The following is a 15,387-nucleotide window of genomic DNA, read 5'->3' as shown; positions in this document are numbered from 1 at the left end:
TGAAATGGCAAAATTTAATCAATGAGGCACAGTTATGAAACTTTTACTTTCAGAAGGGGTTGATATGCAACCATCTTAGGGCTAAATCGATGGAAACAATCCAAGGCAACTGTCAATCATGCAATCATGGGACCCTCTCCTCTGCTGTTGTTTCCTTCTTTGTCCAACATCTTCTTCAGGATGTGTCCCAAGTGATGCTAAAATGTTATGGAAGCTATAAAATGTATGTTTGGACTTTGTTGCCCATGAATTAAATAACATTTTACTTGTCAGAAAATGTCATCTTTAAAATTATTAGCAGCATTGTTGCTGAGATGGCTCAGCATGCAAAGCATGTGTCAAGCAAGCTTGACAACTGGAGTTTGAGCCCCAGAACACATGTGAAGGGAAAGGAGAGAGCCAACGTCACTAAGTTATCCTCTGGACTCTTTACATATGCCTCACCCACATGTGCTCCCCCATCACACACACACACACACACACACACACGACGATGCTGATGACAAATCCAAAAGCTTGAAAGAAGAGTACACACATATTAAAATCAACTACACTTGCTATAGGGTGGGAGTAAAAATTATTAGCAATATTTTCTAATGTTAATTATACATATATTTATCTTTCATTTCTTTACCACTTTTTGTGTTTTATTTGCATTTGATATTAAGTTTAAATAGAATACTATGTAATAAAATATTTTAAATTTATCACAGATCCTTCAAGGTGGAGCCACAGACAGTCAATTGTCTGTTCATAAGTCCTCTCTGCTATAAACATGACATCTACAGAAAGAGTGGCCACTCTACTGGAATGCCAGACCATCCTAACTGGGAAGACTCTACTCATACCTAAAGAGTTTTAGTTTTTTTTTTTTTTTTAAATTAAAGAAACAAACACAATTTATTGTAATTAACAGTTTTATGTTTTATATTTTCATTATTGTGGATAGAATTTAAGAAATGAACTTCAGGTGCTTGCTTCAGCAGCACATATACTAAAATTGGAACGATACAGAGATGATTAGCATGGCCCCTGTGCAAGGATGACACGCAAATTCGTGAAGCGTTCCATATTTTTAAATAAAATATCAATAAAAAACAAACAAAACAAAAAGAAAAAACAGAAAAAGTTTTATAAACAAACATAAAAAAAATGAACTTCAGAATTTATCTTTTTGTGGATTACTTTAGAATAGGATTTGATAACTAATTTCAAGTATTCATCACATTGATGGATATATTAATTAAAAGTACAAATTGTTGGCTTTGACAAATATCTAAAGTATTTATTGTAAGTCATACATTGTCTGGCTATAAAATATAGATTATAGAATATATAGAATATAGAATATTTCACTAAATTTACAGGCATCTCTTAAAAATATGATAACTGGAAGGCACTTCATTAAATCATGTATACCTTCTGAGAAAGGTGTATTTTCACTTACACTTTGAATTTCCCAATGCATATATTCAAGTAAGAATTCTTTTACAAGAGTGTCCATTTGTGGACTTTCATCTGTTACATCTTATGTATTTGACTCAAAGTCAGCTCACAAGAGTTGATGAATAATTGAACAAAATGTAATATATTACCTATGTGTCAAAAAATATACAGAAGCCAAATATCAATGTGCTTTATTTATGTGATTACCTTCATAGTTTAGTAGGTATAAGGCTATGTAGAAGCAATTTTATAACAAACATATCATATATGGCCAAATGAGTATCTCAAATTCCATTATTATAATATAGTAATATCATTAATTTTTAGCAGATGTTTTATGCCTTTTTGATATTTCAGAGATACTTTATGAAACACACATAAAAATCCATGTCAGAATTTAGGGCCATATTTTATTAGTAACCCTAAACAATCTCATTACAGGATAAAGATTCAAGATCCTAAATGGTTTTGAATGTGTTCCGAACCCTGATATGCTTATAATAAGGGTGTAACTTTACAAACTGCTACACTGAAGAAAATATTCTTTGGAAGCGTACGTATAAATATATATTTTAAAAGTTGGCAATGCTTTGTTGCCTCCAGACAAGAGAAGTATCTGCATATGCATTTATTAACAAAATCTCAGCTTAAATCAGCATACAACTGCTGAGTAAGGTCTTCTAGAGTAGGGTTTAATTAATATGTTCAGAAGAGAAAGAAAATTTATAAAGAGAAAGACTTACCATCAGGGGACGGCGTAAACACAGATAATTAAGATTATTTCTTTCTCCCCCTGTTCCATCACAGAATACAAATCAGCGGATAATTCTTACTAGAAATATAATCAGGGAGACATCTGAAGAAGATGTGAAAGTATTGGTTCACCTATAGGATCTTAGCTTTGAGGGAACATTACGCTTATACGATGATTTTTAAAGCAAAGCAGAGAACAGAGACCTTCTTTATCTCTTGGCATGTTTTTTCTTGTTCCCATACTGGAATGGAAATGAAGCAAATGACTATTCTTTTGTGTGTTCCAAATATTTTAATATAAGTTGAAATGACTGATCTTCTTTGGTCTTTGGTACAGGGGGCAAATGAGAAAGAGACTTACTTGTAACCTATGCAGAAATGCCAGGAAGTCCCCATGTAGGTTAGAATGTCAGCAAGGCAGAGAGACAGAACCAACTTCAGGGTCATGAAACAGTGACAAAGAACAGAAACATGACATGGTACAAGAGTCCTCCATCTTGATTAGAAGAAACATTTCCTAGTTTTTCTTTACTTTGTATCTTCATCTAGCCTCCCACTGCCCCTACTTTTTGGGTTTTCTACATTCTTTTTCTCCTTTCAATGTGAAGCAATCAATTATACAATAATACTCGTTTTCATAAGTTTTTCAAACAGGTGAGTGTGAATCTTACCTTCTGGATTTCTACATAAGTATTTTTTATTAAAATCTGAATAACTAACTTCCAAATTTATTACATATGTATCTAATTTTATATGGAAAAATACATCTTAAATAAAGATAATCTAAATATTGTATTTCAATAGTATTTACTCTAATTGTTTAGCATAATTATGAATCATTAAAATGTTTCCTGTTACAAAATATTATCTTACATCCTTTTTGTTGCTGTGATAAAGTACCAGAACTAAGGGTACTTAAAGAAGGAAGAATGATTTGGGTTTACAGTTCCAGAGAAAGAATACACAATGGTGGAGAAGCCTTGCAACCGCCAGGCAGTGCTGGAAGCTAAGAGCTCACATCTCAACCTCATGGAAGGCAGAGCAAACTGGAAGTGGGACCAGGCTATAAACCTTCAAAGCCCAACCCCAGTGACATACTTCCTAAAGGTTCTATAACCTATCCCAGTATCACCAACCTGAGACTAAGCGTTCACATCCTTGAACTTATTATGGGGACATTTCTCAAACCACCACACACATTTATTATTGCCAAAGATGTCCTTCAATCACAGGGAAAAATAACTCTTCAAGTTCTAGAATATGTGAATATTATGAAGAGGGATATGCATCTTTCACAGAGTTACATGTGCATGAGTGTTGAAGAGATTGGGAAGAGTACACTTAAGAGCTCTGGAAATCTCCAAACTGCAGGTATCAGTGACAGACAGTATTTTTTTAGTATTAGCTTCAGATGTAGCTATCATGTAGTTGCATAGATCATTTATTATAAAACCATATTGGTTTTGCCATATTATTCTACTGGAATTAGAGTTTGAAATTTGGTTACTTTAAAATTTCCTTTTTGTGTGAGAGTAGGTGAAACTGATACCCTGTCTAGTGAGTGCCAGGAGATTTCTGGTTTTGCACTAGTCAGATCATACCTCCAGCGTATACTCTACTATATTGATTGATTTTTAAAAAAATATCAGATTTACAGTTATCAAGCTGGAATATAAGAAAATAGTAGAACTTCTAAGACAGTATTGGTAAACCTTAGCAATGGTGGAATTATCGAAATGATTGAAGAATGGTTTAGCCTAATAAGGTCCTGATGATTTGATAGTGTTCTCACTAGAATATTACTAGGACTTCTTAATTTCTATCTATCTATCTATCATCCATCTATCTATCTATCTATCTATTGGATAAAATCTATTTCACTATGACCTTAGTTTGTATCTTTCTGATTTTTAAATATGACTGAACATCTCTTCAGGGGTTTATTAACTGCATGTCTTTTGAGAAAAATTTTAATGTTTTTGCAAAGCTATCTATGTCATCTTGTCATCTTTTCTGCTTTTTGGTATATACAGCATAAAAGCCAAGCTCCTCAGTGTGGCTATAATACTTGCCATAAGCTTTCCCCATTACCTCCCAGTGTTGCCTGCTGCTCACTATTCACAAGGAATTCAAAGTTGCCGCGCCACTGGGTCTCTACGCATTTGTTTATACTATTTCTTCTGCAGAAACTCTCATTCTTGATGGCACTACTAGTTTACTATGTGTTATGCCTGGATATTCTTCCAAATGTGCTCCTCTTAATTCTTATAAAGCGCTCTGTAAAATTCTACTATTGTATCGTCTCTGGCTCCTAAAGAACAGACTCTTTAACATTCAATTTCCAGCACCTGATAGGGTGTTCTATTCAAATATAATTTAGCACCCACTGACATGTTGTACATCTGAACTGAAGTGACACCATCCTATAGTAAGCTAAAAATAAGTAGTTGAAGTTCAGAAGAACGGTATGGGCTAAAGATGTTGGTAATGCCTAAAGTCAGTTAAGGCCAAGGGGTCTAATAGTCTAAGGGGTCTAATTTACAGTGGACATAGGGTCAGGTATTTATCCATTTATGTACAACTTTACAAGGTAGCTACTGTTTTATAAAAGGGAAAATAGGCTCAGAAAGGTTAAGCAACCAGTTCAAGGTTCACAAAGTAAATACACACCAAAGTTGGGGTTTGAGTCAGTCTTTCAAGGCCCAAACTCTTCATTACACAACAGAGACGGATTCATCAAGTGGCATGGAGTAGGGGTGGAAAACGATGAGGGAGAAGGGGAGAAGAGACAAGGGCAGGGGCTACATCCAAGAGATGGGCTTAGGAAGAGGGGGACTGAAAGCTTAGCCAAATACTCCAGAAAGAGTGGAGCTACTCCAGTGCTTCACAAACGAGTGATTTAAGAGCTAAATGGTATCTTCTGAACTTCCATCCCGTTATCTGGTAACTTTGGAAATAGTGGTGAAGTAAGCACAGGGAGAAGATAAAAAGGTTGGTGGTTCCCTTAACCATGGATTAGAAAAGCAAGCCAACTAAACGCCCCCAGCCTGCCCTGTTCCCGATCCGCAAAAAAGGTTGGCTGCAAGAATGAATTGGCAAGAATGTATCGATGACCGATGAACTGATTATTCTGTCCGGAACCTCTATCAGTGGTTCTCAACCTTCCCAATGCTACGACCCTTTAATATAGTTCCTCAAGTTGTGGTGACCTCCCCCCACCCCCAACCATAAAGTTATTTTGCTGTTACTTTATAATTGTAAGTTTGCTACTGTTATGAAACATCTAAGTATCTGATATGCAAGACATTTGATATATGACCCAGAGGTTGAGAACTCTGAATATGCACATGGAAGTTAGGGAACAGGTAAAAAACTGAGACGTAGAAGGCTCTTTCAATCTTTAAAGTTTTAAATGTCGTAGACATGGGTATCTTTAAGAACTGAAGTGGAAAATACAGCAGGGGGGGGGGCACGAATTCAAGATATATCTGAGAGGATGGTGTAATGAAGCAATGTTTTGGAAGAGTCAGAAGATCCAAAAGGTTTGACAAGGATATCCCATTGAGATGTTTCCAACTAGAAGTGGGAGTCAAAAGTGTAGTTTTCTGTGACGTAAAGAGAAAACAGGTCCGATGTTACAGAGGCATCTGAGTCTCACAAACAGGAAATGCCATGCCTGGAATCCAGAGGACACTTATTGGGAATGCCAGGTCTGCAAAGGAAAGACGGCGCCACAGCAAGGACCTCGGGGCAGGAGCCACCGATTAGAATGTACATGGTCTTATGACTTTTCCTCCCGAGTAGCTTCCCTTTTATTCCTAATCAGCCTAGATCTCTATGGTTGTGTAACTGTTCCAACAGACTCTTACAACTTCCCTTGCTCTAGCTTCCAAGACTACCCAGCATTCCAAAGCCAGATCAATAATCATCAAACACTGCCCTGAACTCGCCGACAGGTTAAAAGTGCAAAGTCCAAAAACATTCTTAACCTCAGTCTGTCCCTCCACACCTTTCCAACCTTCTCTCCCAGGCTAGAAAGACACACAACACTAGACAAGACTCCTTCCCTCTTTATCCTCCACGTTTTCTCCCTGACAGCACTGCTTCTCTAGGTTGGTGGTCTTTGGCGGTCACAGGGACAAGAAGCTCAGGCCTCTGAGCGCCAGCTAATGCTCTATGATCCTTCTCGGTAGCTCTAATTCATCTCTAATAAAGGGCTCGGCATCTTTATTTGCCATTATTTGCCCGGCAAAACGACGCCGCTTGGAGCGAGGTCACCGCTCCCAGGTCTTACTCCAGCTATCCAGCAGACACGGGTTAAAATTTACCCAAGACGAGCATGGCAACAACCCAGAAAGCCAGCAAAAAAAAAAACCCCTGAAAGCACCGAGGTGAAGATGCGCAAGAAACTTGCTTTCCCGCCAGGCACTCAAAACTCCGCCTGCACCCCTGAACACCGCCCCAGACCGGTTCCAGCTGGATTTCTTCGGGCAGCTCAAACGCCAAATAGCATTCCTGCCCTTTCTCGGCCACAGCCAATCCCCGCAGCCCCTCTGGCTCCCAAACCTTCCCGACCTCTGATTAGCTAACAGCTCTAGACTGGGGGCGGGTTCAGAGCGGCCTCCGTGAAAGGGTGAAGAGGGAGGTGGGGCCGGGCCGAGAGGCCACTGCGCAGGCGCATAAGAAAACGGATAAACAAACAACTAAAACCCACCACCCGTGGGCCAGCCCCGATCCCCGCCTCCCCGGTCCTCCCGGGGGCTCCCCGCCTGCGCCTGCGTCTGGGCACGTCCCCACCCCCCCTTAGTGGCGCGTTCCACGCACGTCCCCGCACTTAACCTCTGCGCGCCCGGCGCAGGGAGCGCGATCCTGCAGCCGCAGCCCCGCGGACCATGACTTGCTACCGGGGCTTCCTGCTGGGCAGCTGCCGGCGCGTGGCGGGTGGCCGCGCGGCTCTGCGGGGCTCGGGCTCGGGCGCGGACGGACGGCGGCACTTGGGGCACGGGCAGCCGCGCGAGCTGGCGGGCGGTGGTAGCCCCGCCGACGGCGGCTTCCGCCCCTCGCGGGTGGTGGTGGTGGCGAAAACCACCCGCTACGAGTTTGAGCAGCAGCGGTACCGCTACGCGGAGCTCTCGGAGGAGGACCTGAAGCAGCTGGTGGGTCCTGGCTGGGGACGGCCGGTACTGGGGGTGGGGGTAGGGTGGGAGTGGGGGTGCGACTGAGCCCCGCGGGCCACAGGACACCCTCAAAGCCCGACGGCCTCCTTTCGATTGCCTGTGGGGGCCCCTGGAGCACGGGACTGGGACGCCCTGAGCCTGCCTTAGAAGGGCTCCTGGGACCCGGACTTGGGAAGCCACGTGTGTTCTCGCCCCACGGACTCCTGTCGTTGAGAAGGTGAGGGTTGTTCGCCCTGTTAGTCCTGGGGACCTCTCCCCAAGCCACCCAGAGAAAGAAAATTCTCCGGCACCGCCACTGGCCGCGGAGAGAGGGCCGAAGTGCCTCGGTCACACCCCCTTCATGCCCGGGGACGGAGGCCTGGCCAGGGAAAGCCCTGCTGGAATGTGGTCGCCAGGACAGGGTCTCTGGGCGCTTGAAAAGCACCTGGGACAGCGAGGCAGGAAAGCTGACCCGAGGTGTGATTTTTGTGTTGGAAGAACAGATAAGGAACAAGTAAGCAGTATAATGGGGGAAGGGATGAGCCCCTGACTCTGAAGTCACAGGGCCTCCGCCATACACCGCGTTTGGGTGTTTAGGGTATTTGCCAAGTATGCAAACCCAGGCGTGTATGTGAGTGGGAGGGATTGAACCCAGAGTCCCCATTTTTGAAAAAAAAAAAAAATTGATTTTGTGCTACCCGGTGACTTTCGGGAAATGGGCTGTTAGCAATTTATCTTGAAAACCACCATTATGGCTGTAATTGTTGACTCCAGACACCTGAAGGCTTTAGAATCAATTGTATATAACCATTATTCAGTTATGTACAAGAATAGGTAGCCTGTCTGTTCTAAAATGATGCCTCTTACCTTCACGTTTTTATTTTAGAGACAAGAGAAATAAATTGTGAATCTTTGCTTAGCTACTGCGAAAGTTGACGAGGGGCGTCACTTGGTAGAAATCAGTGTAAATTTAGCGTTGGAAAGTATTTCTAGAAAACATTTGTAGTAATTAACAGAGTATCAGCCGTTTGACTGGGTAGTTTGTTTAGTTAAGTGAAATGAACGCAGTGAGGTGGGGGAATTGTGGGCTAGATGAGAGTACTTTGTTTCTATTTTGGAAAAAGAGGCGTGTCCTTTTGGTTATATGCCCAACTTTGCAAGATTCACCTTTCAGAAATTGTGAAATATCATGTATGCTTAGTCTCACACAATTTTATGTAAGCGTCTCTGGATTTAAAATAGTACACTCAAAAAAAAAAAAAAAAAAAAAAAAAAAAAAAAAAAAAAGAAAAGAAAAGAAAAAGAAAAAAAGAAAAGAAAAAGAAAAAGAAAACCACCAGAAGTGAACGGGAACTCTCAAGTCTACCACACAGAGGGTGGGATTGAAGGCCAGGAGCGCAAGGCTCTCCCTGGTTCGGTTTGGTGTGACTAATATCCTTTGCGTTTTTTTAACTTCTCTGGCCCTCGTGAGTGAAACAGAAACATCTGTGCTGTAATGCTAGCTTTCAAAAGTTCGTTCACCTAGCTCCTGATAGATTGGGCTTAATAGATTCCAAGGTCCATTCTGGAGCTGGCATTTTGAAATTATTTCAAAGATTCTGGAAACCAGATGACAGCCGAATTGAGATTTAACTCTTGTATCTCTGAATGAGATGGCCAATAAGAAAACTTCTTAAAATGTAGGGGTAATCGGTGTCTTTAAAAACTGGAACTCCTTCTTTGAGTAGAAAAGCCTCCTAATGTTTGCTTGTCACAGGGTGATGCAGTTAGAATAGGCCAGCTTTGAAGTATAGCTGTTGGCTCCACAGCAGTCTTGTGGTCACCAAGAGGCTGCAATTTTATTGTTTCCCTAACTTACTGGTAGGAATTGGTTTTGCATTGATGTCAAGGACAGTATTTGCAGTGAGATTGCTTTATATGTACCCTGGATAAGAACAGCTCAGGGATAGCAGACTGTATGAAGTTCTACTGGCATGAAGGTAGGAACGGAAAGAATTTTCTGTTGTTTACTATATTGTTGGGGTCAAACTTACATAGATCCATGGGGTAATAAAAGAAAATGCCCAAGTGCTTGCTTCATGCCTCTGCTACTCTGGCTACTGTTTGCACAATGTCATGGTAACATGACTTTGTATGAAAGCATTCTCTTTTGCTAACTTGTGTGTGTGTACGGCGTGCGTGCGTGCAGATATAGTTCTCTTTTTGGAGATACTTGTTAAAATGCAAGTAAGAGATTAACAGATGATGCCTAGAGTAGTTTACTCTCAGGAAGCCTCTGGTTTTCTGACTTTGCAAAGGTAAAGAGTCACAGGAAGTATCTTTTTAATCCATGTACAAGAACAGAATTATATCCTTTAGCTTGGGGCAAAAATTTGACTTTCCAATTAATTTCTCTGGTAGTATTGCATTATTTCAGAGTTTTGCCTTTCTTCCCGTTGATTGGTTAATGACTTATCTTGGGAATGGAAGACTTTTAGTTAAGGGTTTTGCTTCCAAGTCCTCTGATCTTGCAAAAGCATAAACTATCCTACAGCCTATGTGTGTCATAAGAGGTGGAAGCTGGAGGCAGAGGCACAGCTACCCACCAGACTCCTTGACACATTAGACACAACAAAACTGTCTCGACTAGGATAATCTTGCCCAAAACACACTTTGTTAGCCAAAGAAAAAGTTTTATTTAAAATACTTAATTGTACAAATCAGAGAAGAAATAGGCAGTTTTCACTTTGCTTCCTCTCATTCCGTTGTAATCTCAGAGGAGTCATCTTTAATGGCTTTCTTTTTTTTTTCGATACAATAGGATAAAGTAAGTTCACTTAATGACACATCTTTTGGATTAAGTTATTTCTGTTTATTGCCTTGGTAGCTGGTTCTTAGGTAGAGATGTAATGCCTGGATTGTGTTTCCTTTTCACACACACACACACTGGTGTGGTTTAGGTTGTGGTAGTGGGCAGGTAACTCTTTCCCGCACATATGCAGTCAGCTGAGTAAGTAGTTACCAAATGAAAGAACGTGACCTGGTGTCCTGCCTGGGCCTGTAACTGAACCTTGGTGCTATCAGATCTCCCAGCCTCAGGCACCAGAGTGATCTATCTAAGGGTGAACATCTGGCCGCTTGGCTCCTCCACTTGTCAGTACCCAGAGGCTCCCCCTTCAGCCCCAAAGAAAAGTGCAGATTACTGAACCTTCCCTCTCTGATTCAGTGTAGAGAATTCTTGCAGTTTGTTTCTCTGAACCATGTGCCTAAAATTACTATGGATGAATCCCAGAGGTCGACATTTAATGTTTTCTGTCTTCCAATTCCTGTTCATCCTTTGAGGGAAGAATGTTCAGACATACCCCTTTCAGAAGTCCTTGATATTTGCCTCAGCCTACCAAGGTCATGTTAAATATTATGAAGACATGATGACAAATGCCAGTCTGGTTATTTCTTACGTAGGGGCAGGCGTTCTCTCTTGCTCATCATTCTCCCTACCCTTCAAGCCACCTGCACCCCCACCCCCGTTGAGATCCTGGGAAAATGATTCTGATGTTGGTCCTCTTCTTCCTAAGGCTGGCGCCAGCTTTTTTCACGTCGGGCCTTATTGCCATCTGTCAGTATTCCGTGTTCGCGGGTAAGGCAGTGATCACCAACATGGGCTCTTAAAGGAGTTTCAGGCTAAAGTGTTTGAGAAACACATTAAACAAATGATGCTTTTGTTGTCGGTTTGTCAGAAGAGATTTTAAGTTCTGTGTAATATAATGCAGAAAATAGAGGCTACGAGTAGAATACTTCATTCCACAGATATTTGCATGCAGAAGAAAAGACTGGCAAGCAAACAGTATAGTTTCCTCTTTTCTTCGCCATCTTTCTCCTCTGAGCAGCTGCCAGGATTTGCAGCTTGCCTGCCCAGTGGGTTTTCTTTTAGACTGAAATAAGATTGTCTCTGAGCTTTCAAGAAGCAGAAGATTGAATGTCACCATAGCTGAAATGCCCTGATTTTTTTAGTCTTCCCTGTTAGCAATGTTGCCTGGGCAGTGTTAACTGCAGGTGTGTGGCCAACTGTACAACTGTCAGAGGCTTGGCTTTCCAAACCCTGGTCACTCTCTCTGTGATCTGAAGTGTGGGAACTCAGTTCTGTGTAGACCCAAGTCTTTTGTTTTTTGATGCATGTTTTTATTGTGACCAGAAAAGTGTTTGTTTATGATGAACCTTTAGATATGCATCATGTAGGAAATTCGACCTATTTTTGCAACAGATTTGCGTTCAAGGAAGGATGGATTACCCAGCTGAAAGTTTTATACTTGAAGGGGCATTGATTTGGTCATTCCAAAGCAGGTTGCTTTCCTAAGATCACCAAGATGAACTAAAAACTTGTTGGAGTTCATTTTACACTGCTGGCATCAAACCTAGACCCTTGTGCGTGCTATGGAGTGCTTTGTCACTGGGCTATGTCCCCAGCCACAGGGAGTGGGTGTTTGGTTTTTGTTGGTTTTTGTTTGTTTTGTTTCCCTTTTTAGGTAGTAGCTTTGAGGCAGCTGTAGTTCTGAAGTGGTGCCTCCTTCATGAAGTATGTTTGTAATAGAGTCTATAACTTAAAAAAGTCCACATTATAAACACCTGCCAGGGCTTCCCAGATGGCCCAGGGGGGAAAGCGAGAGTGAGGTCAGGAGTGGGATATCCATGGCACACAGTGGGAGAAAAGAACTGACTTCTTAGGTTGTCCTCCACCAGCACCTGCGTTGGTGGCGAATATCCAGTAAATAAAGGTGTAGCCATTGTTTAAATAAAAACTTGTTAGGTGTAATTATATAGGACTATCAGCATCCAGAAAGATTTATATTAAATTGACTTAATGTGTTTTTTCAGTTTTTTTAATTTAGTACATACATTATTTAGTTAGTGGTTTAGCCCAGAGGAGGACACTTAGAAGAGGTGGTTCTCTCCTTCCATCTTATGGGTCTAGGGTATCAACTTCAAGTCATCAGGCTGAGTTCGGTGTCTTCCCCCTCTGAGTCATCCCACCAGCTTGATGTAATGTTTGATAAATAGCTATTCATCAGGCCATGTACTGAATCAGAGACCAAAAAAAAAAAAAAAAAAAGTTTCCAGAGTTTGGAAGGACTATTACATAGTATTCTAACTCTGTAGATAAAGGGGTCCATGGGCATTCAGAAAAGGAAGAGAAAAGGAAGGGTAGAGATGAAGGAGGGAAAGACCTTTGGTTTATTTTACAACTTCTACATAAAAGTTTTAGTGATATGTTTAGAACTGCAGTTATGAGCTATTTCAGGCCTGTAGAAAAGTTTCACAGTAGCAGGATCCCTATGTATTTAATTACCGAGACTTAGCAGACACAGCTTTTTCGTATTCGCTTCAGAGCTTTTAAAATGGATGTGTGTCCCGCACACATGCGGAGTCAGGCCAGAAGTTGACGTTGGGGATTAACCTCGGAAATATTTCCTAGCTCCTTCTCAGAGGAGGTCTCTCACTGGTTTGGAGCTTGCTTCTTAGGCTATACTGGATGGTAGTAAACCCTAGGGATTCTCCAGTTTCTGCTCCCCGGCTCTGGGATCCTAAGTGAGGGCCAGCATGCTCAGCGTTTTATATTCAGGTGCTTGGGATTGGATCAGGTCCTCATGCTAGTGTAGCAAGTACATTCTCACAGGATCTGTCTGTGCTCCTGCTTGCATGTGACTGAAGTATAGTTCCTATCCATGTAGCTGGTCTCTTCTCCCACCTTTCTGAGGGTGATCTCTACAAGTTTGAAGGTGTTAGGTATGTACTATTATCATGTAGATGGTTTTATATTGACATGACTCTCTACAATAGATGGGTTTTATACGTCTTTAAAAAGTTACACTAATGATGTAGGCTTTAGAATATGTGCCTCGTAGCCTAGTATTTACAATTTGTATTTCTTACTGTTTTTTTTTTTAAGTTACCTTTATTGATGCAAATAAATTCACTATGTAGTAATTGCTACGTAGAATGTCTCTTTTGGGATAATTGTAGGTTGTTTGCAGTTATATTTTACTTTTAAAAATGTAATTATTGCTGTATATGTGCCTGCATGCATATTGTGTGTGGGTGCACATGTCGCAGCATATAGGTGGAGGTCAGAGGGCAGCTTGGTAGACTTGGTCCCCCCCCTCCACCTTGTCCAGTGTTCCAGGAATGGAGCTCGGGGGGGATCAAGCTTGAGTGATCGGTGCCTCTTTTTTTTTTTTTTTTTTTTTTTTTTTTTTTTTTTTTTTTTAATTTGTTCATGTATATGAGTATACTGTCACTGTCTTCAGACACACCAGAAGAGGGCATCAGATTCCATTACAGATTGTTGTGAGCCACCATGTGGTTTCTGGGAATTGAACTCAGGACCTCTGGAAGAGCAGTCAGTGTTCTTAACCACTGAGCCATCTCTCCAGCACAATGGTCAATGTCTTTACTTGCCTAGCCATTCTGCTAGCATCAGTTTTCATTACTGTTAAGGACAATTCTAAATAAAAGTAAGTTTCTCATATGCATTGACTGTGTCCCCTAATCTGAAAGTTATCACCAACCCTTAGCAAGGTTTAACACCTGCCAGTATTGTAGAGAGAAATGATAAGCCTTTGTAACACCTGCCAGTATTATAGAATGAAATGATAACCCTTTATTTTTGAGATGTTACTAAATATTGAAGGATGGAAGGATTTGTACGTGTGAAGAGATGAGACTAAGGAATGAAGTTCACCTTACAGCTAACAAAAACTTTGTGATTCAGTGAAGACTTCACATTGAGACTCAGTACTAACGGGAATAAAATGCTGCAGAAAAAGGTTTAACCTAATTCAGTAGAGCATATTTTATTTTCTGTTTAATCAAAATGTTCTATCTGACTATAATGTATCGCAGGGGCATGGTCAGTGCTCAGCCGTGCATGTATTGATGTCAGACAGGTAGGCTGGACAAGATAGACGGACATTAACTATAATCCTGAGAGTTAGCGTTCTCTGCTGATGGTTTCCAGGGTTTCTTTTGGCAGTAAGTCCCATCATTGGCCGGTCTACCTTCATAGGAGTAGGATGAGTGGGCTGGATAAGGTTTTGATTTTGAGTATTTGGGGAATAGAGCAAAGATGACATTTCTGGTCTTGATTAGGTTGGGGATGAGAGTTGATCAGACTTTAAAGGAATTAGTTTAGAAAACCCACAGGCAAGCTTATACTTTCAACTCTGTAAGAGTGATGTGGTCCAGAGTTGAAGGCGGCCAGCCGGCCATGAAGGACTCAGTTTGGAGAAAGCTTATGTGGAGCAATAGATAAGCTGGCTGACTGGCTGTGGAGGTTGAATGTGAGAGAAGACTTGAGGGTGACAGCTGGGTCTATTCAGTTCTAAAGAAACGATGCCCGATTAACAGCACGTAACTCTCAGCACATGTAAGAGTGGGGCCGTGTAGTTTAGATATTTTAGGGTGAGACATTTGAGAATTAGAGACTGAATGAAAAGAGTGTGAGCTGCCAGGACAGACTTCAGTTACTAGTTCATACTCTGGAAGCCAGGTCCCTGGGTTGGAGATAACTCAGTAAAGAAGTGAGCGCTGCTAAGAGGCCAGAGATGGAGCCTTGCCCATACTCACACGGGGATGGCACACAGAAGAGAAAAACCAGTACTGGGGAAGGGAAGTGAGCATCTGTGAGGTGAAGTAGAGGAGAAATGATCCAGGATCAGTGAGTTTTAGCCAGACAGGTCTGCAGGAGGCTGTGTTGCCGGCGAGGGGCGAGCAGTTCATTTTGTAGCTGCTGAAAAGGCCCCACACACTGCCCAGGCAGTTTTGAGTAATAGCAAGCCACCTGTTGAGTGTGTGAAAGGATGCTTGTACCACACCTAGTGAGTTTACATAGCAAACGTCCATTATCTTACACAGCTGTGTATTTCATGCGTGGGAAGGAGACTCTTTACTGACCTTTCATGGAAATTAAAGAGTCCAAAGTAATAGCACGTGACTGACCGGTAAAGCAAGTTTTAAAAATTTGTAATTGTGATGAGTTTAAGTCAAGTTAAGAAGTAAA

The 15,387-nt window shown here is 41.5% G+C and overlaps 2 protein-coding genes and 1 non-coding gene across 7 annotated transcripts in view; all 3 read left to right on the top strand.

Annotated features, from left to right (window-relative positions):
- Ranbp3l (RAN binding protein 3 like) overlaps positions 1-3,000 on the top strand; it is a 48,920-nt gene extending 45,920 nt beyond the window's left edge. For all 3 annotated transcript variants that reach the window (XM_076916112.1, XM_076916114.1, XM_076916113.1), the window contains one exon: positions 714-3,000. In XM_076916112.1, the coding sequence (XP_076772227.1) occupies positions 714-757 (44 nt within the window). In that variant the 3' untranslated portion in view covers positions 758-3,000. The remainder of the gene's footprint in view (positions 1-713) is intronic.
- Positions 971-1,077, top strand: LOC117724070 (U6 spliceosomal RNA). Its single transcript, XR_004608759.1, has one exon. It is a non-coding gene; the product is annotated as a U6 spliceosomal RNA (small nuclear RNA).
- A 3,948-nt stretch (positions 3,001-6,948) lies between the features above and the next one.
- The window catches only part of Nadk2 (NAD kinase 2, mitochondrial), a 38,383-nt gene continuing 29,944 nt past the window's right edge, over positions 6,949-15,387 (top strand). Inside the window, exon 1 of one of the 3 annotated variants that reach the window (XM_034523403.2) lies at positions 6,949-7,355. In XM_034523403.2, coding sequence (XP_034379294.1) covers positions 7,092-7,355 — 264 coding nt within the window. In that variant the 5' untranslated portion in view covers positions 6,949-7,091. Of the gene's footprint in view, positions 7,356-9,312; positions 9,335-15,387 lie in introns of those variants that run through there. The other 2 variants (XM_034523401.2, XM_076916110.1) reach the window with 2 other exon arrangements.

The sequence above is a fragment of the Arvicanthis niloticus genome, chromosome 19, assembly GCF_011762505.2.
Source record: "Arvicanthis niloticus isolate mArvNil1 chromosome 19, mArvNil1.pat.X, whole genome shotgun sequence".
Taxonomy (NCBI): domain Eukaryota; kingdom Metazoa; phylum Chordata; class Mammalia; order Rodentia; family Muridae; genus Arvicanthis; species Arvicanthis niloticus.
Note: the sequence above shows the minus strand (reverse complement) of the source record. Positions and strands in the feature narration are given on the sequence as shown.